Source organism: Tachyglossus aculeatus, chromosome 10 (genome assembly GCF_015852505.1).
Source record: "Tachyglossus aculeatus isolate mTacAcu1 chromosome 10, mTacAcu1.pri, whole genome shotgun sequence".
NCBI classification, from domain to species: domain Eukaryota; kingdom Metazoa; phylum Chordata; class Mammalia; order Monotremata; family Tachyglossidae; genus Tachyglossus; species Tachyglossus aculeatus.
The window spans coordinates 52,050,266-52,075,734 of NC_052075.1; the positions used below are offsets into that span (position 1 = coordinate 52,050,266).

General features: G+C 46.2%; 1 protein-coding gene across 1 annotated transcript; it reads right to left on the minus strand.

The window, feature by feature from the left end:
- Positions 1–11,345: 11,345 nt before the first annotated feature.
- On the minus strand, positions 11,346–23,692 carry LOC119933281 (NXPE family member 3-like). The gene is made up of 5 exons (XM_038752720.1): positions 23,349–23,692; positions 14,350–15,071; positions 13,708–13,784; positions 12,786–12,998; positions 11,346–11,988 (listed from the first exon to the last, which is right to left on the minus strand). Exons 1-5 carry the CDS (start codon positions 23,415–23,417, stop codon positions 11,456–11,458), a joined length of 1,614 nt encoding a protein of 537 aa, XP_038608648.1. The 5' UTR covers positions 23,418–23,692; the 3' UTR covers positions 11,346–11,455.
- Between the last annotated feature and the right edge of the window lie 1,777 nt (positions 23,693–25,469).

Here is a 25,469-nt window from a genome sequence, read left to right on the forward strand (position 1 = left end):
GCTTTGCACACAGTAAGTTCTCAATAAATGCCATTGAATGATTGATTGATTGATTGATTGTCATCTCCTGGTGCTCTTCCTATCTCTCCTGCTCAGATCTCTTTCACGGGCTCCTCTTCTACCTCCCACCCTCTAACTATGGGAGTCTCCCAAGGCTCAGTTCTTAGTCCCCTTCTATTCTCCATCTACCCCCACTCCCTTGGAGAACTCATCTGCCCCCATGGATTTCACTACTATCGCTACATGGATAATCCCCAAATCAACCTCTCTAGCCCTGATCTCTCTCCTTCCATTACAGTGCCTGGCACATAGTAAGCGCTTAACAATTATCACAATTATTGTCATTACTCCGAACTTTGATCCTGTCGTGGCTCGTGTATGAAGGGGTGATGATGGGAGGGGGCGGCCATGCTCACTCTTTAAAAAAAAACCATTCATTCATTCAATTGTATTTATTGAGCGCTTACTGTGTGCAGAGCTCTTGGGAAGTACAAATCAGCAACACATAGAGACCCAACAACGGGCTCACAGTCTAGAAGGGGGAGACGGACAACAAAACAAAACACTTCAAGAATCTGGAAAATTGATCCCTGTGCAAATAACCACCTAGTAATAATGAATAATTGTGATCTTTAAGTGCTTACTATGTGCCAGGCACTGTACGGAGCGCTGGAGTAGATCCAAGCTAATCAGTCTGGGTACAGTCCACGTCCCAAATGGAGGCTCACAGTCTCAATCCCCATTTTACAGATGAGGGAACTGAGGTACAGAAAATGAAGCCCCAACGTTCTTCCCACTAGGCCATGCTGCTTCCAGAGCCTTCTGAGGTCCACACTGAGGACCTCCCGGCTGCCCAGGGTGAGGAGAAAGGGAGAGGACACCAGCTCAATGAAGTGGGCCACCAAAGCGGGTTGGTGGCTTATAACTAGGAACAGGCTGTAGAGGAGAAGGTATCTGGGACCATCTCTGGGGTAGAGAGAACACAGTTTGCTCACTGACCATTGTGTCCCAATTATTGAATTCTTGTGAACAATGAGGCAGAGAATTGCTCCCTTGCTGTGAGCTTTTGTGGAGCCCAGGTCGCCAACAGACTCTTTCCACCTCAGCCCGGGGAGGAGCTGCTGGACTCCTTACTGGCCATAAGAAGGGAAACTGCCCAGCTCTCCAGTTCCAAAAGACTCCATTTCTCCATCCCTTGAGCCTCAGTTTTTCCCTTGCAAACTTCAGGATGAACCCTTCTTGGCCTCTCCTCCTCCTGGGATTTGTGTTGGACAGCTCCATTCCCCAAGGTAACACTTTCCCTTCTTTCAATTTCCCTAAGGAAATTGTCATGTTTTATTTTAATGGCATTTGTTATTTATTCATTCAGTTGTGTTTATTGAGCGCTTGTTGTGTGAAAAACACTGTACTAAGAGCTTGGGAGAGTACAATATAACAATAAACAGACATATTCCCTGCTCAGAAAGAGCTTAATACCATAACCAATTTTTAGGGAAACAACATTCATTCATTCATTCGTATTTATTGAGCGCTTACTGTGTTCAGAGAACTGTACTAAGCGCTTGGGAAGTACAAGTCGGTAACATATAGAGACGGTCCCTACCCAACAACGGGCTCACAGTCTAGGAGGGGGAGACAGACAACAAAACAAAACATGTAGACAGGTGTCAAAATCGTCAGAACAAATAGAATTAAAGCTATATGCACTTTATTAACAAAATAAATAGTAAATATGTACAAGTAATAAATAGAGTAATAAATCTGTACAAATATATATATGGGTGCTGCGGGGACGGGAAGGAGGTAGAGCGGGGGAGATGGGGAGGAGGACACTGTGAGCCCACTGTTGGGGAGGGACCGTCTCTACTTCCCAAGCGCTTAGTACAGTGCTCTGCACACTATAAGCGCTCAATAAATACGATTGAATGAATGAATGAATGAAAAATGGGGCTCAGTGTGGGAAGGCCTCCGGGAGGAGGTGAACTCTCAGTAGGGCTTTGAAGGGAGGAAGAGAACTAGCTTGGCATAGTGGATGGAGCATGGGCTCACAAACTCTCTCTCAGAGGTTTACTGGAATCTAACCGTAGGCTTCAGAGCTCATTTGTCAACTCACCCCGGCCACTGAAACAGCTGCTTTTGATATTTAAACTATATCTTTCCCCCAAATCTCACCCACACTCAACTCACACCCACACTCAGCTCACACCCACACTCACGTGAACCTCACTCCCCCCACCCCGCCTCAGGCAGGGTGGGTGTCTATCATCAGAGGTCATGGGTTCATATCCCGGCTCCGCCAACTGTCAGCTATGTGACTCTGGGCAAGTCACTTCACTTCTCTGTGCCTCAGTTCCCTCATCTGTAAAATGGGGATTAAAACTGTGAGCCCCCCCGGGGGACAACCTGATCACCTTGTCATCTCCCCAGCGCTTAGAACAGTGCTTTGCACATAGTAAGTGCTTACTAAATACCATCATCATTATTATTATTATTATCAGAGACGAAGGTCTCTGACCAGAGAACCACTTGGGACATTCTGGGGGTGGATTAACTCAGTGAGAATCCTAAAAACAGCTGGTGAAGACCACAGTTTCTACTGAAGCGGCTATCCTGCCAACAATCTGCGGGTGTATGACCTTTTTACCGAAACAGGACCTGGGTTCTAATCCCAGCTCTGCCACTTGTCTGCTGTGTGACCTTGGGGAAGTCACTTCACTTCTCTGGGCCTCTGCTTCCTCACCTGAAAATGGGGAATAAGACTGGGAGCTCTGTTAGGACAGGGACTGTGTCCAACTCGATTATATTATATAATAATGTTGGTATTTATGAAGCGCTTACTACGTGCAAAGCACTGTTCTAAGCGCTGGGGAGGTTACAAGGTGATCAGGTTGTCCCACAGTCTGAATCCCCATTTTTACAGATCTGAGGCCCAGAGAAGTGAAGTGACTTGTCCAAGGTCACACAGCAGACGTGTGGCGGAGCCGGGATTTGAACCCATGACCTCTGACTCCAAAGCCCGGGCTCTTTCCACTGAGCCACGCTGCTTCTCATCTACCTGAGGGCCTATGTGCCAGTGCCTGGCACATAGTAAGTGCTTAATACCATAAAAAAACTAACACTAGGGATTAATTGATTAATTGATTAATTCTGTTCTTGTTTGCAGCCACGGATCAATGTTTCTTTCCCATCAGATACAAAGGGAAACTCTACTTTTCATGCATCCTCAGGGGAGCAGGGAAGGATTGGTGTGCAACAACCAGAAACTATGACAAGGATAAAAAGTGGAAAAACTGCCAAGATATAGGTAAACAAGCACAACCGCGTTGAGTTTTCCCTTGGTTCTACTGAGTCTCTGCAACAAAAGAGTCAGAAAACAGTGTGGCCTAGTGGAAAGAGCTCAGGCCTGAAAGTCAAAGGACGTGGGTTCTAATCCCAGCTCTGCTACTTGTTATATCAGCCGGCCCTGAATTATCCCTCAATTAATCAATCAATGGAATTTATTGAGCGCTTAGGGTGTTCAGAGCACCGTATTAAGCTTTGGGAGAGTACAATACAACAATATGACCAACATTTTCTCCGCCCACAACAGTTTGAAAGTCTTTCCCTGCCTCTCCTTCATTCAATCGTATTTATTGAGAGCTTACTGTGTGCAGAGCGCTGTACTAAGCGCTTGGGAAGTACAAGTTGGCAACATATAGAGACGGTCCCTACCCAACGGCGGGCTCACAATCTAGAAGAACTTCAGACAGGAGCTCCACCAATTTCTCTCCGTAGACTTGAAACTCACAGTGTATCAGTGGACTTCATCTGAGCTGGAGAAATACTTTGGAGAATCTTCAGAAAAAAGCAGCATGGCCTAGCAGAAAGAGCCCAGGACCGGGAGTCAGATTAATTGAGTTCTAATCCTTGTTCCGCCACTTGTCAGCTGTGTCACCTTGGGCAAGTCACTTAAATGATCTGTGCCTCAGTTCCCCCATTTGTAAAATGGGGATTGAGACTGTGAGCCCCAAGTGAGACATGGACCGTTTTCCCCCTGGTTACCTTATATCTACCCCAACGCTTAGTGCAGTGCTTGGAACATGGTAAGAGCTTCGTAAATGCCTGAAAAAATAAAAGATTCTTAGAGGAATTGTGTAAAAGGGTGGCCAGCTGCTCCTCAGTGAGGGAGAGACAGATTTGATTCTACTTCCTCTCCCTCTTCTCCCCCTCCCCCCGCCCTACCTCCTTCCCCTCCCCGCAGCACCTGTATATATGTCTATATGTTTGTACATATTTATTACTCTGTTTATTTATTTATTTTATTTGTACATATTTATTCTATTTATTTTATTTTGTTAATATGTTTGGTTTTGTTCTCTGTCCCCCCTTCTAGACTGTGAGCCCACTGTTGGGTAGGGACCGTCTCTCTATGTTGCCAACTTGTACTTCCCCAGCGCTTAGTACAGTGCTCTGCACACAGTAAGCTCTCAATAACTACGATTGAATGAATGAATGATTTTGAGGCAGACACCCTCTGAAACAACCAATCTGGATGGAAGAGGAGAGTGGGAACCTTGATGTTTCCCACTTAGAGAAGCAGCGTGGCTCAGTGGAAAGAACACGGGCTTTGGAGTCAGAGGTCATGGGTTCGAATCCCGGCTCCACCAATTGTCAGCTGTGTGACTTTGGGTAAGTCACTTAATTTCTCTATGCCTCAGTTACCTCATCTGTAAAATGGGGATTAAGACTGTAAGCCCAATGTGGGACAACCTGATCACCTTGTAACCTCCCCAGCGCTTAGAACAGTGCTTTGCACATAGTAAGCACTTAATAAATTCCACCGTCATTATTATGTTTCCTAGTCATCCACATCTCAGATTTTGTGTTTTTCCTTATGGTATTAAGCGCTTACTAAGGGCCAGGCACCGTACTTATCGCTGGGGTAGATCTAGGCTAATCAGGTTGGACATAGTCCATGTCCCACATGGGGTTCCCAGTCTTAACCCCCATTTTACAGATGAGGGAACAGAGGCCAAGAGAAGTGAAGCGACTTGCCCAAGGAACCACAGCGGACAAGTGATGAAGCCGGGATTAGAACTCAATCCCTTGTGACGCCTAGGCCTGAGCTCCATCCCCTGGGCCACGCTGCTTGTGAGAGAAATGGGGGTTATTGTGTCAGGGTGATTAAGGGGGCAGCACATGAAAGCTGATGGGTCTCTTTCTTCCCGCTCTCTTTGCAGGTTATCCCAGGTGTATTTTCCCCCTTTATTACAAAAGTCAGGTGTATAAACACTGCATCTGGGACACCCACGTATCCAACCATCTTTGGTGCTCCACAACTACCAACTATGATGAGGAGAAGATGTGGAAATATTGTTCTCCCAGAGGTTGATAAAGTGGGGGATGACAGCGGCCTCTCACGTCCTTGTTGTTGTGTCCAGTTCCATGTGTGTTATCAAGGCCAACCAGGAGGAAGCACTGACCGTACGGTAGGAGGAGGAGGAGGAGAAGGAGAAGAAGGAGGAGCCGGAGGGGGAGGAGGAGGAGGAAGAGGAGCGGTAGGAGGAGGTGAAGGAGGAAGAGGAGGAGACGGAGGAAGAGGAGGAGAAGGAGGAAAAGGAGGAGGAGCTGGAGAAGGAGGAGAAGGAGGAAGAGCAGGAGGAGAAGGAAGAGGAGAAGGAGAAGGAAGAAGAGGAGGAGAAGGAGGAGAAGGAGGGGAAGGAGGAGGAGGTGAAGGAAGAAGAGGAGGAGACGGAGGAAGAGGAGGAGAAGGAGGAGGAGAAAGAGAAGGAGGAGGAGAAGGAGGAAGAGCAGGAGGAGAAGGAAGAGGAGAAGGAGAAGGAAGAAGAGGAGGAGAAGGAGAAGGAAGAAGAGGAGGAGAAGGAGGAGGAGGAGGGACAGGAGGAGGAGGAGAAGGAGGAGGAAGACGTGGTGAAGGAGGAGACGGAGGAAGAGGAGGAGAAGAAGGAGGAGGAGCAGGAGAAGGAGAAGGAGGAGGAGAAGGAGGAGGAGAAGGAGGAGGAGCAGGAGAAGGAGAAGGAGGAGGAGAAGGAGGAAGAGCAGGACGAGAAGGAAGAGGAGAAGGAGAAGGAAGAAGAGGAGGAGAAGGAGGAAGAGGAGGAGAAGGAGGAGGAGGGGCAGAGGGAGAATGAGGAGGAAGAGAAGGGGCAGGAGGAGAAGGAGGAGGAGGAAGAGGAGCAGGAGGAGAATGAGGGGAAGGAGGAGGAGGAGGAGGAGAAGGCTCTAAACTCTAAAATAGACTGCAAGCTTGTTATGGGCAAGGAACATGTCTGCTAACTAATAATGATAGTATTTGTTAAGCAATAGCTATGTGCCAGGCACTATAATAAGTGCTGGTGTTGTACTCGCCCAAGTGCTTAGTACAGTGTTCTGCACATAGTAAGTACTCAATAAATACCCGATTGATTGATTGAGGAAGAAGAAGAGCAGGAGGAGGAGAAGGGATGCTACTTACTGAGTTCCCATTGAGGGCAATGCACTGTACTAGGCACCTGGGGAAGTATAAGCAGAGCATGAGACACGCTCTCTGACCATAAGGAGCTTATATTCTTTATATGCAAGTGACTTTGCCAAGGTCACGCAGCCAACAAGTGGCAGAGCCCAGATTAGAATCCATGTCCTTTTGAATCCCAGGCCAGTGTTCCATAATAATAATAATAATAATAATAATAATAATAATAATAATAATAATAATAATAATGACATTTATTAAGCGCTTACTATTAGCAAAGCACTGTTCTAAGCTCTGGGGAGGTTACAAGGAGATCAGGTTGTCCCACGGGGGACTCACAGTCTTCATCCCCATTTGACAGATGGAACTGAGGCACAGAGAAGTTAAGTGACTTGCCCAAAGTCACACAGCTGACAGTTGGCCGCTAGGCCATGTTGCTTCTTGTTTAGTCCAGGGATCTGCACACAGTAAGCACTCAATCGATACGATTGACAGACTGTCTGACTGAAAAGATAGGTTGGAGATCCATGTGTGTTGACCTGGCTATTTCCCTCCTGACTCCCATTTTGTTGTTTGTTTCCGTGCGTAGCGTTTGGGGGAAGTTCTGGAGGCCGACCGTGTTCTTTCCCATCCATCTGGAAGGGTGAAATTGTGAGCAAATGTATCAGAAACACCGACTACAAACTGTGGTGCCCGACGACACCAAATTTTGACCGAGATAAGAAATTTAGTTTCTGCTCTGATTCAGGTACGGGCTCCCTGGGAAGGGGCTGCAGGGAGTGATCCAGTGAGGAGTGGGTTGGATCGGTTATGAGGAGCCAAAGCAGCATAGCCTAATGGAAAGACCCTGGGCCTGGGAGTGAGAGGACCTGAGTTCTAATTAATCAATCAATCAATCAATCGTATTTATTGAGTGCTTACTGTGTGCAGAGCACTGTACTAAGCGCTTGGGAAGTACAGGTTGGCAACATATAGAGACAGTCCCTACCCAACAGTGGGCTCACAGTCTAAAAGGGGGAAACAGAGAACAAAACCAAACATACTAACAAAATAAAATAAATAGAATAGATATGTACTGGTAAAATAAATAGAGTAATAAATATGTACAAACATATATACATATATACAGGTGCTGTGGGGAAGGGAAGGAGGTAAGATGGGGGGGATGGAGAGGGGGACGAGGGGGAGAGGAAGGAAGGGGCTCAGTCTGGGAAGGCCTCCTGGAGGAGGTGAGCTCTCAGTAGGGCCTTGAAGAGACCCAGATCTGCCACTTCTCAGCGGTGTGACCTTGGGCAAGTCACTTCACTTCTCTGGGCCTCAGTTACTTCCGTGGAAAGAGCCCAGGCTTTGGAGTCAGAGGCCGTGGGTTCGAATCCCGGCTCTGCCACTTAGCTGTGGGACTTTGGGCAAGTCACTTAACTTGTCTGTGCCTCAGTTCCCTCATCTGTACAATGGGGATTAAGACTGTGAGCCCCCTGTGGGACAACCTGATCGCCTTGTAACCTCCCCAGTGCTTAGAACAGTGCTTTGCACATAGTAAGTGCTTAATAAATGCTATTATTATTATTATTAATAAAATGGGGATTAGAACTGTGAGTCCAATGTGGGATAGGGACTGTGTCTGACCTGATTATCTTGGATCTACCCCAGCGCTTGGTACAGTTCCTGGCACATAATAAGCATATAACAAATACCATTATTATTGTTATTATTATTATCATAATTATTACTATCATTATTATATGTAAAATGGGGAGTAAGACTGTGAGCGCCATATGGGACAAGGACAGTATCCAGCCCAATTATCTTATATCTATCCCAGCACTTAGTACAGTGCCTAGCACATAGTAAACACATAATAATGATAATAATAACTGTGGTATTTGTTAAACCCTCACTTAAGGCCCTATAGCAGACAGGAGGTGGAGCCAGGATTAGAACCCATGTCCTCTAACTCCCAGGCTTATGCTCTATCCATTACGCCATGCTGCTTCCCAACAAACACCAAAGTCATTATTATTTTTTTTGACGGCATTTATTAAGCGCTTACTATGTGCAAAGCACTGTTCTGAGCGCTGGAGAGGTTACAAGGTGATCGGGTTGTCCCACGGGGGGCTCACAGTCTTAATCCCCATTTTCCAGATGAGGTCACTGAGGCCCAGAGAAGTGAAGTGACTTGCCCAAAGTCACACAGCTGACAAGTGGCGGAGCCGGGATTTGAACCCATGACCTCGGACTCCAAAGCCCGGGCTCTTTCCACTGAGCCACGCTGCTTCTTACAATAATAATAATAAGTATTTATATTATTATTATTTATTATTATTCTTGTTGTTATTGTTATTATTACCTTGTTCCAGGTGCCAATGAGGAAAAGCACAATGGTCAATGCCGATTCCCATTCCTCTACAATAACACAGTGCAATATAGTTGTGTCACCAACCAGAGGAATTCCTTCAAACCATGGTGCCCCATGACCCATGACTTTGAAAAAGATCAAAAATGGGCACCCTGTGGGTAGTGACAGTGTATTAAGTGCTTACTATGTGCCAGGTGCAGTACTAAGCACTGGAGTGGTAGCATGGTATAGTGGTTAGAGCACAGGCCTGAGAATCAGAAGGTCCTGGGTTTTAATCCCCGTTCCGCCATTTGTCAGCTGTGTGACTTTGGGCAAGTCACTTCACTTTTCGGGGCCTCAGTTACCTCATCCGTAAAATGGGGATGAAGACTGTGAGCCCCACGTTGGACAACCTGATGACCTTTTATCTACTCCAGGGTTTAGAACAGTGATTGGTGCATAGTGAGCGCTTAACAGAGACCATTTTTATTATTATTATTGTAATCATTATTATTAAGACATCAGTTTGCACACTTCTCCCCAGTCCTCATAGTCCTCCAAGAGTTGCCCATCCATCACCACATCAAGAAGAAGCTCCTCGAGATTGGCTAGAAAAGGCCAGTTTTGTAAGCAACACATGCTCAGTACCTGGGTCCATGGACATTTGCTGGGACCCCCTCACTCTAGACTGTAAACTCATTCATTCATTTGTATTTATTGAGCGCTTACTGTGTGCAGAACACTGTACTAAGCGCTTGGGAAGTACAAGTCGGCAACATATAGAGACGGTCCCTACACAACAACGGATTAGGGAATCGGTCTCATATTATCATAAGCGCTTAGTACAGTGCTCTGCACATAGTAAGCGCTTAATAAATACGATTGATGATGATAATATCGTACTCTCCCAAGTATGCTCTGCACACAACAAGCGCTCAATAAATGCAATTGACTGAAACTGACTCCTGGGAGGTGCTTGGAAAAATAATAATTATTGATTATTATTGAGAAGCAGCATGGCTCGGTGGAAAGAGCACGGGCTTTGGAGTCAGAGGTCATGGGTTCAAATCCTGGCTCCGCCAGTTGTCAGCTGTGTGACTTTGGGCAAGTCACTTAACTTCTCTGTGCCTGTTACTTCATCTGTAAAATGGGGATGAAGACTGTGAGCCCCCCGTGGGACAACCTGATTGCCATGTAACCTCCCCAGTGCTTAGAACAGTGCTTTGCACATAGTAAGCGCTTAATAAATGCTATTATTATTATTATTATTATAATGGTAATTGTTAAGTGCTTATTATGTGTCAGGCACTGTACTAAGCGTTGGGGTGGATACAAGTTAATAGAGTTGGACACAGTCACTGTTTCATGTGGGGCTCACAGTCTCAATCTCCGTTTTCCGGATGAGGTACCTCAGGCCCAGAGAAGTGAAGTGACTTGCCCAAGGTCACACAGCAGACGAGTGATGGAGTCAGGATTAGAACCCATAACCTTCTTATGGGTTCCGATTCCCAGGCCCGTTCTCTATCCACTATGTCATGCTGCTCCTCACTGGACTGGAAAGTGCTGTAAATTGGGGGTTTTCTACCCTACGCCCCTTTGGAGAGTGGTAGCATTTTAATTTTCCCAGCTTTTCCCCAACTAAAACCTCGACTAGAACCTCCCAGAAGCAACTGGTTCCTCTAGTCATGAGAAGTGGCGTGGCTCAGTGGAAAGAGCCCGGGCTTGGGAGTCGGAGGGCATGGGTTCTAATCCCAGCTCCGCCACTTGTCAGCTTTGTGACTTTGGGCAAGTCACTTCACTTCTCTGGCCCTCAGTTACCCCATCTGAAAAATGGGGATGAAGACTGTGAGCCCCACGAGGGACAACCTGATTACCTTGTATTTACCCCAGTGCTTAGAACAGTGCTTGGCGCATAGTAAACGCTTAACAAATGCCATTATTATTATTATTATTATTACTTTGTATCTACCCCAGCACTTAGAATAGTGCTTGGCACATAGTAAGTGCTTAACAAATACCAACATTATTATTATTCTTCTAATCCTGGCTCTGTCACGTGCCTGCAGTATGACCCTGGGCAAGTCACTTATCTTTTCTGTGTCTCAGTTTACTCAAATGGGAAAGAGAAATCAATACTTTCCGCCTCCTACTTAGACTGTGAGCCTCATGTGGGGCAAGAACTGTGTCTGATCTGATTAACTTGTATCTACCCCTGGAGCTGCAAGAGGGTATGGAGGGGAGAAACGATAAAGAACAGCAATAACTTCACTTTTATCCGAGTTAGGCAGCCTCTAACTGGACTCTAGGGTCCAAACGATGATGACGATGATGATATTTGTTAAGCGCTGGGTATATGTCAGAGACTGTCCTAAGCTCTGGGTTAGATACAAACTAATCAGGTCGGACACAATCCGCGTCCCCCATAGGTCTCAGTCTTAATCCCCATTTTAGATGAAGGAACTGAGCCCCAGAGAAGTGAAGCGTCTTGCCCAAGGTCACACAACAAACAAGTGGCAGATCTGGGATTAGAACCCAGGTTCTTCTGCCTCCAGGCCCGGATCTATCCGCTAGATCATGCTACTTTCCCAGGCCACGCTGCTTCCCACTTCATCATTGTGTTTTTCCAGAATCCTCTGGGGGAAAAAGTGCTGTTTCCCTGTGACAAGAAGCTAACGGGGACAGACGAAAGACAGGAAGAGGTCCACCTCGTTGCGGACGATGACCCGCCCCGGGTGAATGTTGTCCGGAAGGTAGTGACAGGACGTCATGTCCCAAGCATCCAACAGGGCCACCGGGAGGCCGGAGAAAGTGGCCTTCAGTAGCCGGTTGAGCTGCAGGGTGAACCAGTCGCTTCCGTACACGGACTTGTAGCCGGTGTTGGCGACTTTGACCACCACCAGGGTCTGAGGGCTGCGGGCCAGCAGGGATTTTACCGTGGCGTGGAGGCTGGCCAACCGCTGAGCGAAGATCTGGGGAGGGAAGGTGGTGAAGTGGGCCCCGAGCCCAAATAGGACCACAGTGTCCGGTCCCCCGGCGATCCCCTCCAGCTCTTGCACCATTGAGTGGAGCGAAGCCACGGGGGTTTGGACGGTGCGGACGGGCCAGCCGTGAACTCGCCACTGTAGGACGACACCTCGGGTGGGCTCTATAGCCAGCAGGGGTCCGGTGGAGTACGGGACGTGGAGGTCAATGGCTTTCAGGGCTGTTGAAAAAAATCCCTGAGAGTCAGAAGGACTTGGGTTCTAATCCCGGCTCCTCCAATTTCAACGATAATAATAATAATTATGGTACTTTTTAAAGTGCTTACTATGTGCCAAACACTATTCTAAGAGCTGGGGTCGATATGGATGACTCAGGTGGACACGGTCCCTGCCCCACAATCTGAATCCCCATTTTGCAGAGTAGGGAAGTGAGGCCCGAAGAAGTGAAATGACTTGGCCAAGGTCACACGGCTGACATGGAGGAGCCGGGACTGGATCCACTAAGCCATATTGCTTCTCACTTATTTGGCCGGTGACCTTGGGTGAGTCATTTAACTTTTCTGGGCCTCAGTTACCTCAATTGTAAACAGGGATTAAGACTGTGAGCCCCATGTGGGACAGGGACTGCGTTCTATCCTAATTGGATCTGTATAGTGACTGGAACGTATACTGTGTTTTTTTCAAACAAAAATCATCAGTAAGCTCAGATGTCTAAGCTCTTAGCTTCCATTACTTATTAAATCCCAATCCCCCGCCCGCTACCAGTCACCTCCCAGATCCCGCTCACTTCCCAGAATCTCTAGCTCTTGGGTTGTCACCACAGACCTTGTGTCTCTTCCCAAATTCAATCGCTCTAAGCGTAACTAACAAACCCCATCGCTCCCTTCAGTGCCTCCTGGTCTATTCTCCTCCCCAACTCCTAGCAGATTCTCAGACTGCCCCGAGCTTCTTGCTCTCTCCCTGACTCCAGCCCAGAATTCAATCTCCCTTTCTTCTTCCTCGGGATTCCTCTACTCACAGGGTACCACCTCCCGTAGATACTCCCACCACTGTCGCAGGGTAGAGTCGCCCATCATATGGACAATCTTCTTTTGTAGACAGTCTAGGATGAGGTCAGCAGAAGGGAAGGTGCGTCCGTTACAGACTTGAGAATGCCACACGTCCTTATGGTAGAACCCTGTTGGCACCGGGGAGGGAAGTCCAGGCGTGCAAGGAGAGCGGGAGGGCAAAGCTGCCAAAGAAGAAGCGTGTCATTGTTTTGCGGCCTCCATAGCTTACTGATCATAAAAACCATCTTCCCCTTCCCATTTCTATCCCTGATTTTTTCCGTGGGACTTAGTCAAATTTATCTGTACTCTTACTCCCCCAGTTTAACGGCAGGAGGGGATGAGGCTCAGTGTTTGTGGAATGCTAGAAATTTAACTAAGAATCAGGGAAAAGCAGTAAGGGCAAGGGCCAGGGCCTGGAAATCGGAGGACCTGGATTAGAATCCCAGCTCCACCACACTTGTCTGCTGTGTGATCTAGAAAAGCAGCATGGCTCAGTGGAAAGAGCCCGGGAAAGGATTCTCCCCCTGCAGTATTTCTTCATTCCAACATTGCTGTGGAATGGTCTCCAAGTGGAGGCCATCAAGAGAAAGAGAAAGATGGATGTAACCAGAGAAAAATAAAGTTGGCATAGCCAGGAGAAAAAGAAAAATGGAGTAGCCGGAGAAAAAGAAAGATAGGCATAGCCCGGAGAAAAAGAAAGATGGTGTAGCCTGGAGAAAAAGAAATATGGCGTAGCCCAGAGAAAGATGGCTTAACTTGGAAAAAGAGAAAAATGGCAGAGCCCAGAGAAAAAGAAAGATGGGCATAGCCCGCAGAAAGAGAAAGAAGATGTAGCCTGAAGAAAAAGAAAAGTGAGCGTGGCCGGAGAAGAAGAAAGTTGGCGTAACTCACCAAGAGTGGTGTTCTCGACAGTCGTGTTTACCAAGATGGGGGGGATTCCTTTAGGAAGGACCTGGTTTGTCACTTTCCTGCAGAAACAGCCCAAATGTTTCCATCATCAAGGGGCTGGAAACCAGGACCTGTCAGTCTGGGGGAGACCCTAAGGAAGACCCTCTAGTCTGTAAGCTCACCCATTCTGTTATATCTGTCGAGAAGCAGCGTGGCCTAGTGGATAAAGCATGGAGCTGGGAGTCTGAAGGTCATGGATTCTAATCCCAACTCTGCCACTTGTCTTCTGTGTGACCTTGGGCAAGTCACTTCACTTCTCTGTGCCTCACTTACCTCATTGTAAAATGGGGATTGAGACTCAGAGCCCCTTGTGGCACCCAGTCCCATTTGTTTGTATCCACCCCAGTGCTTATTACAGTGCCTGGCACATAGTAAGTGCTTAATTAATACCATAATTATCATTATTATTATTACATTGTACTCTCCCAAGTGCTTTGTCCAGTGCTCTGCACACGCTGAGCGCTCAATAAATATCACTGGTAGTGATGATGGCTTTTGGCAGCTTGGAGGGGAGAGCTAGGGATTTAGGGATAAAGGTGAGGCTCAGGGGGGGAAGAAATATATCTGGGGAACCTCAGCTCTTACTGGCCAAGCAGTTCCTCTTCATGGGCTGTGGTCACCTTCAGGTAACTGCCGCTGGAATGTCCCACCAGGGCATCGCAGGGAAGGTCCCGGGGTTGTGCACAGAACCAGTCCTCCCCCGAAAACCGGTTTCTGTAGCGGCAAACGGGTCCCGGCGGGGGTATCACGTTGCAGACCACCGTCTCCTTGTGCCCGTTCACCCGGTAGTAGCCCCGGAAGTCCACCGTGGCCTGGTTTTCCAGCCAGACCCGGCGCAGGACTCCGACCGCCTCGCTGGAGTGGATGAGCCTCACCTCTACTTGGGCTTCTCCAGCCCAGAGCAGGGGGAAGGAGAGCAGGTAGGTACCATTTTCCAAGTCCTGCACAACCCCGGCGACCCCGGCCTTTAGGCCCGGGGAGTGCAGTCGGGCCCGGAAAAGGTCTCCGCCGTGGGCTTTGGGCCTTCTGTGGTGATCCCGGGCTACCAGCACAGCTTCCAATTTCCCTTTCAGTTCGTAATAAGGCCTGGGGGGCTCCTTGAGGTGGAAGGTGGATGTCTTGGGGCTAGTGGAGGCAGCAAAATCACCCTGGACATCGGGGGTGTCAGGCCAGTAGAGGAGGTCCTTGAGATTAGAGAGTTCTGGGGGAAGGGGCTTGAGAGGGGAAGGGACGGAGGACAGCACTTGGAGTCTTGGAGGGCAGAGAGCAGGGATGGAGGGCTGGTAAACAAAGAGCCGGCAGATCACCTGCGGAGACAGGGAGGGAAAGGAGGAAAAGTCAAACTCTGCCACCGACTCTCCTTGGACTCCCTCTTCAGTCAAATCAGTCAAAAATTTCCCTAGCAATGCTCTAAGCGCTTGGGAAAGTAAAATACAACAATAAACAGACACATCACCTGCCCAGAACGAGCTTGCAGAAGGGGAGACAGATATTACTATAAATAAACAAAATCCCTTTTAAAAATGCTATTTAATAATAATGATAATAATGATATCATTTATTCATCATCATCATCATCAATCATATTTATTGAGCGCTTACTATGTGCAGAGCACTGTACTAAGCGCTTGGGAAGTACAAATTGGCAGCAGATAGAGACAGTCCCTACCCAACAGTGGGCTCACAGTCTAAAAGGGGGAGAGAGAGAACAAAACCAAACGTACTAACAAAATAAAATAAATAGAATAGATATGTACAAATAAAATAAATAGAGTTATAAATATGTACAAACATATATACATATGCACTGAGCACTGTTCTAAGCGCTGGGGAGGTTACAAGGTGATCAGGTTGTTCCACAGGGAGCTCACAGTCTTCATCCCCATTTTACAGATGAGGGAACTGAGGCCCCGAGAAGTTAAGTGACTTACCCAAAGTCACACAGCTAACAAGTGGCGGAGCCGGGATTTGAACCCATGACCTCTGACTCCAAAGCCTGGGCTCTTTCCACTGAGCTACACTGCTTCTCATGCTATTTGTTAAGTGCTTACTATGTGCCATGCACTTTTCTAAGTGCTGGGGTAGATACAAGTTAATACAGTCCCTGTTCCATATGGGGCTCACAGTCTTAATTCCCATTTTACAAATGAAGTAACTGAGGCCCAGAGAAGTGAAGTGACTTGCCCAAGGATACATAGCAGGCAAATGGCGGAGCTGGGAATTAGAACCCAAGTCCTTCTGACTCCCAGGATTGGGCTGTACCCACTAGGCCATGTTGCTTCTCTTTTCTCTTCCAGAACTTCAGCAGCCAAATCCCCTTTTCCATTCTCTCCTTGACTCTGGAAGTCCAAGGTCCCCTAACTTTCCCTTAATAACAATACATTTTGTTCAGATCGGTTTCCCTCCTCGGCTTTATTATTAGGGTATTTGTTAAGCGCTTACTACGTGTCAAGCACTGTTCGAAGCTCTGGGGTAGAGACAAGTAAATTGGTTCAGACACAGTCCCTGGCCCATATGGGGCTCAGAATCTAAGTAGGAAGGAGGTGAGGTCTTGAATCCCCATTTTACAGATGAGGAAACTGAGGCACAGAGAAGTCAAGTGACTTGCCAAACATCACCCAGAGGGAAAGTGGCATAGCCAAGATTGGAATCTAGGTCCTTTGACTCCCAGGCTCTTTGACTCTTTCCACTGGGACACAGCTACTCAAATAATAATAATAATAATGGTTAAGCACTTACTATGTGCCAAGCACTGTACTAAACTCCTTTCTGAAGGAGTGAGGGATAATTCAGCATTGGCTGACATAACAAGATAGAACGACCAAATAAATTACAGAGAAGAGAAAGAAGGAGAATGGAAAGATGTGAAGGGGAGAAATAAGTGTTAAGACAGTTGATGAAGAGAAGCAGCATGGCCTAGTGGAAAGAGCACAGGCTTGGGTGCCCGAGGACCTGGGTTCTAAACCCAGCTCTGCCACTTGACTGCTGTGTGTCCTTGGGCAGGTCACTTCACTTCTCTGTGCTTCAGTTACCTCATCTGGAAAATGGGATTAAGACTGTGAGCCTGTTCCAAGGTCATCATCTCAGGGTCGGCACACTATCTCATCCACTGCCCGAGCTAGCAAAGCGAAATTCGGAAACATGCTCTGGGCATTGCCCCAATGACCGAAGCCACCAGTCACCCAGGCCAAGAATGCAGAAGAAGGTGTCCTTTGCCTCCTACGGCAACCAAATGAATTATGAAGACACGGAGGGAGATTGGACAAGTGAAATCTGGAAACCCGAACTGCTCAAAAGGACAGGGGATAAATATCTGCCGCCTCCAACCTTCTGGACAGCGGATGGAGATTTGCAGCAGCCACATTCACGTCACCTCTGCCTAGAGTGTGGGATGCCCACTCTGTCTGTACCAAGAAGCAGCATGGCTCAGTGGAAAGAGCCCAGGCTTTGGAGTCAGAGGTCATGGGTTCGAATCCCAGCTCCCCCACATGTCTGCTGTGTGACCTTAACTTCTCTGAGCCTCAGTTCCCTCATCTGCAAAATGGGATTAAGACTGTGAGCCCCATGTGGGACAAACTGATCACCTTGTATCCCCCCCCCCAGTGCTTAGAACAGTGCTTTGCACATAGTAAGCGCTTAACAAATGCCATCATTATTATTATTATTATTACCAAGTGATGAGCCGGGGGACAGGTGTCCCTCTGAATGCTCATGGGGCTGGAAGCTAAGCGCTTCACCGTGTGTAGGCATAAGTGAATTCCTCCGGAGTGGGAAGCGTTTGTGGGTGGGAGTTAGGTGCTTCGTCACTTGCGTGTAACTAAATAGGTGTATTCTCTTTCGTATCAGTAGCACTTATTGAGTGTCTTACTAGCTCCCCCTTCTAGACTGTGAGCCCACTGTTGGGTAGGGACCGTCTCTATATGTTGCCAACTTGGACTTCCCAAGCGCTTAGCAGAGTGCTCTGCACACAGTAAGCGCTCAATAAATACGATTGAATGAATGAATGAATGAACTAAGGGCTTGGGAGAGTTCACTAGAATTAGCAGACATGATCCCTACCCTTGAGGACAGTGGAGGCTGCTGTTGTTGATGCTGTGTGGTCTAATGGTTAGAGCATGGGCCTAAGAGTCAGAAGGACCTGGGTTCTAAGTGCAAGGAGGCAAACTAAAAATAAATGTATTCCTCGCAAGAGGGGAGATCAATTAGCCAAACTTCAAATGAGTGTATCCCTCCAGAGGGGAACCTTCAACTCACCTTGTGTGAATAACTAAAAACAGGTGTATTCTTCCCAAAAGAGAAGCTCAATTCGCCACATGGAATAAATTTAACATGGCTCAGCATTCCTGATTGCGGTCTCTCACTCTCTCCATGCTGATCCTCTACCTTTTTGTTAGCTTGCCTCCACCCCATTGTTTTGTACAGTGCCTGGCACATAGTAAGCGCTTAAAAATATCGTGTTTCTTAGATGTGGGTGTTCGAATAAGCAAAATGGATCTTCTGTAATCTAGAGTGGCAAGGTTTAAAAAAAATTGCAGTTACCTACTCTTTGCCCTGATAATCTCTAGTAAAACAGGGCCAGGGTGGAGCCTTATTCTGTGTCCAGCCTGATTAGCTTGTTTTTACTGCAGGATGTAGTGCTTAACAAATGCCATTGTTTTAAAAAGAGGCGATCGCTACAGGTTTCAAAGCTACTGATTTTGCTTGTATTCAGGAATGAGGAAAAGGTTCTTTGAAGGTTATTTGACAACCCAACTGAAAATAACTAAATAAAGGTCATTCCATTTGTTCTCTTAGAAGAGCTTAGGTCTCCTTTCAGGTTCTTTACTTTATTGGCCAAAATGCCAGTTTCCTCCCAGAACAATCCAAACTACCCTGGACTGGGGAGAATTCCGGACTATGTTCTCTAAAAGGACGTGGGTGAGTTGGAAAAACAAAAGGGAGTGGCCAGATCTCTTCCTTTTCAGTCTTACTTATTGTGTTCCTCACTGGACTAAGGGTTTGGAAGAGTTCAATAGAATTAGCAGACATGATCCATACTATTGGGACAGTGGAGGCAGTTGTTGTGGGCTCTAATCCCGGCTCCGCAATTTATATTAGTAAAGTAGATGTCATTAAAATACAATAATTACATTAAAATTAAAATTAAATTAAAATTAATTAAATTAAAATTAATTAAATTAAATTAAAGTAATGACGGTATTCATTAAGTGCATACTATGTGCCAAGCACTTTTCTAAGCACTGAGGTAGATGCAAGGTAATCAGGTTGTCCCGTGTGGGGCTCACAGTCTTAATCTTCATTCGATGGATGAGGTAACTGAGGCTCAGAGAAGTGAAGTGACCTGCCCAAAGTCACACAGCTGACAGGTGGCGGAGCCGGGATTAGAACCCATGACCTCTGACTCCCAAGCCCAGGCTCTTTTCACCGAGCCACGCTGCTTCTTATCGACTGTGAATCTGTGCCTCAGTTATCTCATCTGTAAAATGGGGATTAAGACTGTGAGCCCCACACCGGACAACCTGATTATCTTGTATCTACCTCAGTGCTTAGAATAGTGCTCGGCACATAGTACGCACTTAATGAATACCATATCATTCTCTGAGCCTCTTTTTCATGATCTGTAAAATGGGGATTAAGAGTGCGAGCCCCATATGAGACGTGGACTGTGTCCAAACTGATTACCTTGCATTTATTCCAGTGCTTAGTACAGTGCCTGGCACATAGTAATTACTCTATTTATTTATTTATTTTACTTGTACATATCTATTCTATTTATTTTATTTTGTTAGTATGTTTGGTTTTGTTCTCTGTCTCCCCCTTTTAGACTGTGAGCCCACTGTTGGGTAGGGACCGTCTCTACATGTTGCCAACTTGTACTTCCCAAGCGCTTAGTACAGTGCTCTGCACACAGTAAGCGCTCAATAAATATGATTGATTGATTGATTGATTGATAGTAAGCCCTGAACAAATACCATAGAAAACAAACAAAAAACCAAATCAGATTGCAGGTCCAGAGGGGTCCCTGAAGGGAAGGGTGGGGTTAAAGGTGTGAAAGTGGTGACAGCTCTTGTTGGGAGGGGAAAAAAACCCACACCAGATAAAAGGAACAAGAGACCAGAAGCTCTTCTCACCTTACCCTTTGCTTAGAACACCTTTCCTCTATGTATATATCTTTAAATAATAATAATAATAATAATGGCATTTATTAAGCGCTTACTGTGTGTAAAGCACTGTTCTAAGCACTAGAGTGATAAATTATTTATTCATATTAATCTCTGTCTCCCTCTCCAGGCTTAAAGCTCATTATGTGCAGGAAACATGTCTACTAATTCTGTGGTATTGTACTCTCCGAAGTGTTTAGTACAGTGCTCTGCACACAGTAGTCAATAAATCTAATTTATTGAGTGCTATGTGCAGAGCACTATATTAAGTGCTTGGGAGAATAAAATACAACAGTAAACAGACACATTCCCTACCCATTCATTCATTCAATCGTATTTATTGAGTGCTTACTGTGTGCAGAGCACTGTACTAAGTGCTTGGGAAGCACAACTCGGCAACATATAGAGACGGTGCCTACCCAACAACGGGCTCACAGTCTAGAAGGGGGAGACAGACAGCAAAACAACACATATTAACAAAATAAAATTAATAGAATAGTAAATGTGCACAAGTAAAATCGAGTAATAAATCTGTACAAACATATACCCAACAACGGGCTCACAGTCTAGAAGGGGGAGACAGACAACAAAACAACACATATTAACAAAATAAAATAAATAGAATAGTAAATATGTACAAGTAAAATCGAGTAATAAATCTGTACAAACATATACAGGTGCTGTGGGGAGGGGAAGGAGGGGGAATGAGCTCACACAATGAGCTCAGTCTAGAGGAGGAGACAGACACTAATATAAGTAAAGAAATTACAGATACGTTCATATAAATAAGTACATTACAGATATAGATAGTAAGCACTCAATAAATACCACGGATTGATCATTTGGTACCTCGCTTCCACATAGAGTAGCTGTATTTTCTTCATTCTTTCTTCCCTCTCTGTTCTCTAAGCCACCCCCAACCCTGGCCTTTCTGTAATCAATTAAACGAACATATCTGAGGGCTCACTCTGTGCAGAGCCCTGTACTAAGCCCTTGGAAAAGTACCGTAGAATTAGTAAGATCCCAAGATCTCCCCACCCCGTCTAGACTGCAAGCTTGTTTCGGGCAGGGAAGATGTCTACCAACTCAGATTGAATTCTTCCAAGCACCTGATACAGTGGCATGCACACAGTAAGCGCTCAGTACATACGATTGTTTGATTTTTGCCCTAGGAAAGCTAAAGCTATAGCTGGGGCAAATCCTCCCAAAGGCATTCCAACCAGGCCCCAAATTGAGGTGGGAGATTTAAATGCTGTATTGATAGAAGGGCAGGATCTCTCCAAAGCCAAGGGGATAGGGATGCAATTTTTAAGCAGGGTGAGGAAAAGTGAGGTTTTAGTTGAATAAGGAAAGAAAGACGATCTCCAGTGTCGTGACTGACCACCACGACAATTAGTCAATTGTATTTATTCATTCATTCGTGAATATTAATATCTGTCTCCCCCTCTATACTGTGCGCTTGTTGTGGGCAGGAATGTGTTTGTTTGTTGTACTGTACTCTCCCAAACACTCAGTACAGGGACTGTCTCTATATGTTGCCAACTTGTACTTCCCAAGCGCTTAGTACAGTGCTCTGCATACAGTAAGTGCTCAATAAATACGATTGATTGATTTGCATACAGTAAGCACTCAATAAATACAATTGAATGAAAGAATAAATTTTTTGATCACTTACTTTGTGCAGAGCAGTGTACTCAGCACTGGGAGAATACAATATATCAATATAATAGACACATTTCCTGCCTACACCAGGCTTATAGTTAAGAGTCAGTATGTCCCTCTGTCACACTAGGCTCCTTGAAGCCAGGGATGGTGTTTACCATTCTATTAGAGAAGCAGCATGGCTCAGTGGAAAGAGCGTGGGCTTTGCAGTCAGAGGTCATGGGTTCAAATCCCGGCTCCACCACTTGTCAGCTGTGTGAGTTTGGGCAAGTCACTTCACTTCTCTGTGCCTCAGTTCCCTCATCTGGAAAATGGGGATTAAGACTGTGAGCCCCAGGTGGGACAACCTGATCACCTTGTATCCCCCCAGTGCTTAGAACAGTGCTTTGCACATAGTAAACTCTTAACAAATGCCATCATTATTATTATTATTACCGTATTGTTCATTCATTCATTCAATCGTATTTATTGAGCCCTGATTGGGTGCTGAGCACTGTACTAAGCGTTTGAAAAGTACAGTTCAGCAATAGAGGCAATCCCTGCCCACACCGGGTTTACAGTCTAGAAGGGGGAAGGCAGACATCAAAACAAGTAAGCAGGCATCAATATAAATAAATAGAATTATAGATACATACACAACAAAACAAGTAGCGTGGCTCAGTGGCAAGAGCTCGGGCTTGGGAGTCACAGGTCATGGGTTCTAATCCCGACTCCGCCGCTTGTCAGCTGGGTGACTTTGGGTAAGTCACTTAACTTCTCTGTGGCTCAGTGACCTCATCTGTACAATGGCGATTAAGATTGTGAGCCCCACAAGGGACAACCTGATCATCTTGTATCCTCCCCAGCACTTAGAACAGTGCTTTGCACATAGTAAGCGCTTAACAAATACCAAGATTATAATTATTAACAGGCATAAATATAAATAAATACAATTATATATATATATGCCTAAGTGCTACGGAGCTGGGAGAGGGGAGAGCAAAAGGGAGAGATTTGAGGTGACGTGGAAGGGAGGGGGAGCGGAGGAAAAAGCATTTAGTACAGTGCTCTGCATCCAATAAGGGCTTGATAAATGCCATTGATTAAATATGAAATGTGGGCTGTGATCAGCATTTGAGAAGACTCAGTCCTTTTAAGGACTTTATTTCTAAATTCCTGGTGCTTGGTTTCAGCAAAATGGAACAGAAGAAAAGGTTTAGAATAGGTTCAGAGAGGCATTAATAGCGACATGGTAAGGCTACTAATGAGATGTTTGTCTAGGTGGATAACCTTCATAACCTAAAAAAATACCATTGCATCGCCTTCAAAATATTTTTCGGGGGGATTATCTGTGCTGATACCTTGCTCTGAACCCCTTCTCAGCTAACGTGGACTTGGATTCCATGTGGAATCTGCCAATCCCTCTCCACTGAACTTAAAGCTCTTCTCAAGAGGAGCAAAGATTTAATAGTAATTAAAGCACACGCATTCACGTGTCATCAGTTAGCAGAACTGCAGAGTCCTAGTTTCTTTTTTAACATTTCCATGTCCTCAGAAAAGGTCATGGATATGCAGTCCTGTGAGAGAAAGGGAAAAGAGGAAGACATTCAGGTTCTTTCCACTGTACTCTAAATCATTTCTATAAAATCTACATTTTCAGCCCATAAACCTCCCCCGACACATATACCCCGGCCTGGCACTGTCTTTTCAAAGACCCCCCTCTCCTTCAACAGAATTTTAGAGACCTGCCTTTGAAAAGCTTCCTTCCCACCTTTGACTTACCCCAGTCATGAAGATCACCCCGAATCCCAAGAAAACCTTCAAGACATTCAGCCCTGGGCCTGTACTCATGTCTGGTATCAGGAAAAAGGAACCACGGTTTGCTTAGCTGGTCAGAAGATGAATGTCTCTTCTCACTCCTGACTCAAAACAAGAAGAGGTCCAAGTTCTCCCCTAAATTCTCAGAAATTGTTCCTAGAAGCAGAGTTGGAATCCCCAAATATCTTCTTCATTGGTTGAGCTTTGAGCAAGGAGGGCAAGGTGCAAGAAGCCAGAGCAGAAGGAAGAAGTCAGAATGTTGCCATTTTTCACTTTCTTCATCCACGGATCCTACTCCTACTGATATTTACTACCATTTAACTCATCTACAGGATCAGGTGGCCGCAGCAGAGAGTTGTAGAAGATTGATCACCCTTTCCGGATTTCCTCTGTCCCTAGTAGGAGTGGGGGGAAAAGGGGGGAGGTGGGGTGGAGAGACAGGAGCGAGTCCAGCCTACTGAGAAGGTTGTCAGGACAAAGTCCAATGCAAACCAGACAGTTTCAGAACTACAACAGAAAATTGAGTAATTGCAATAGGGGACAACAGATAACCCAGAATTTACCAACAGGGGAGAAAGACAAATCTGCTTTCTGGAATCTGTGGGTGTTTTCCAATATATAAATTTGCATTTAAGAAAAAAAATTAACTAACGAGTGCAGAAAATCACTTCAGGCACTTAACCATTCCTATTATCTATTCTTCATCAGTATTATTTGACAGTGTGATTCTTTCTACCACGAGTCCTTCCTAGAAGTCTATTTCAGAGATGAAGTTATTAGGGAATTACATTTTTAAAAAATGGGCGAATCTCTCATTCCCTACCCCCGCGTAGGACTGTGGAAAGAGAAGCAGCGTGGCTCAGTGGAAAGAGCACAGGCTTTGGAGTCAGTGGTCATGGGTTCACATCCCGACTCTGCCACTTGTCAGCTATGTGACTTTGGGCAAGTCACTTCACTTCTCTGTGCTTCAGTTCCCTCATCTGTAAAATGGGGATGAAGCCTGTGAGTCCAATGTGGGACAACCTGATCACCTTGTATCCTCCCAGCGCTTAGAACAGTGGTTTGCACATGGGAAGCGCTTAATAAATGTCATCATCATCAAAGGGGGTCCTCCTTTCCCCCACCCATCAGCATGTTGGGATGGATTCAAGATCTGCCTTTCTCCAGAACGTCTCTTTTTTGAATGCTCACCTCCCCTGGCTCCAAAATCTTCTTCTTCCTATTCACTCTGGGGCTCTGCCACTTTTCTCCTTGATCCACGCTCAAAACCAGCCGTCTTCCACTCGCCTCCTCGTCCCCACCCCGGGGTTTGAGCTGCAAGGGAATGAGCAAAGAGCGTTTTCCTAATGCTTCCTTCCTGCGAGGAGTCCTCTGGCCTGGTACCAGATAGTCTCCGGTGGGCGGTCCTGAATCCCTTGGGGGTTAACATTCGTGCAAGTCAGAAGCAAAATTCAAAGTGTAGGTCAAATGGACTGCTGAGTCTTATAGGAAACAACACCCCACCCCCTGCCCCGACCTCTTCTCCCTCCTCTTCCCCCTTCTTCCCTCTCCCCCTCCTCTCCTCTTCTTCCCCCTCCCCTTCTCCCCCCTTACATACACACACACGCAAAGACACAGTTCTGATAGTGCGGTTTTAACCCAAACGACTTTGGAAGCAGCGGGGCTTAATGGCTTAATGAAACAGAGAAACAGCGTGGCTGAGTGGAAAGAGCCCAGTCTTGGGAGTCAGAGGTCATGGGTTCAAATCCCGGCTTCACCACTTGTCAGCTGGATGACTTTGGGCAAGTCGCTTCACTTCTCTGTGCCTAAGTTACCTCATCTGTAAAATGGGGATTGACTGTGAGCCCCCCCGGGGCAACTTGATCACCTTGTAGCCTCCCCAGTGCTTAGAACCGTGCTTTGCACATAGTAAGTGCTTAACAAATGCCATTATTATTATTATTATTATTATTATTATTAATGGCCTGGAATGCCTTCCCTCCACAATCCACCAAGCTTCCTCCATTCAAAGCCCTGAGAGCTCACCTCTTCCAAGAGGCCTTCCCAGACTGAGCCCCCTTTTTTCCTCTCCTCTTCCCCCTCCTC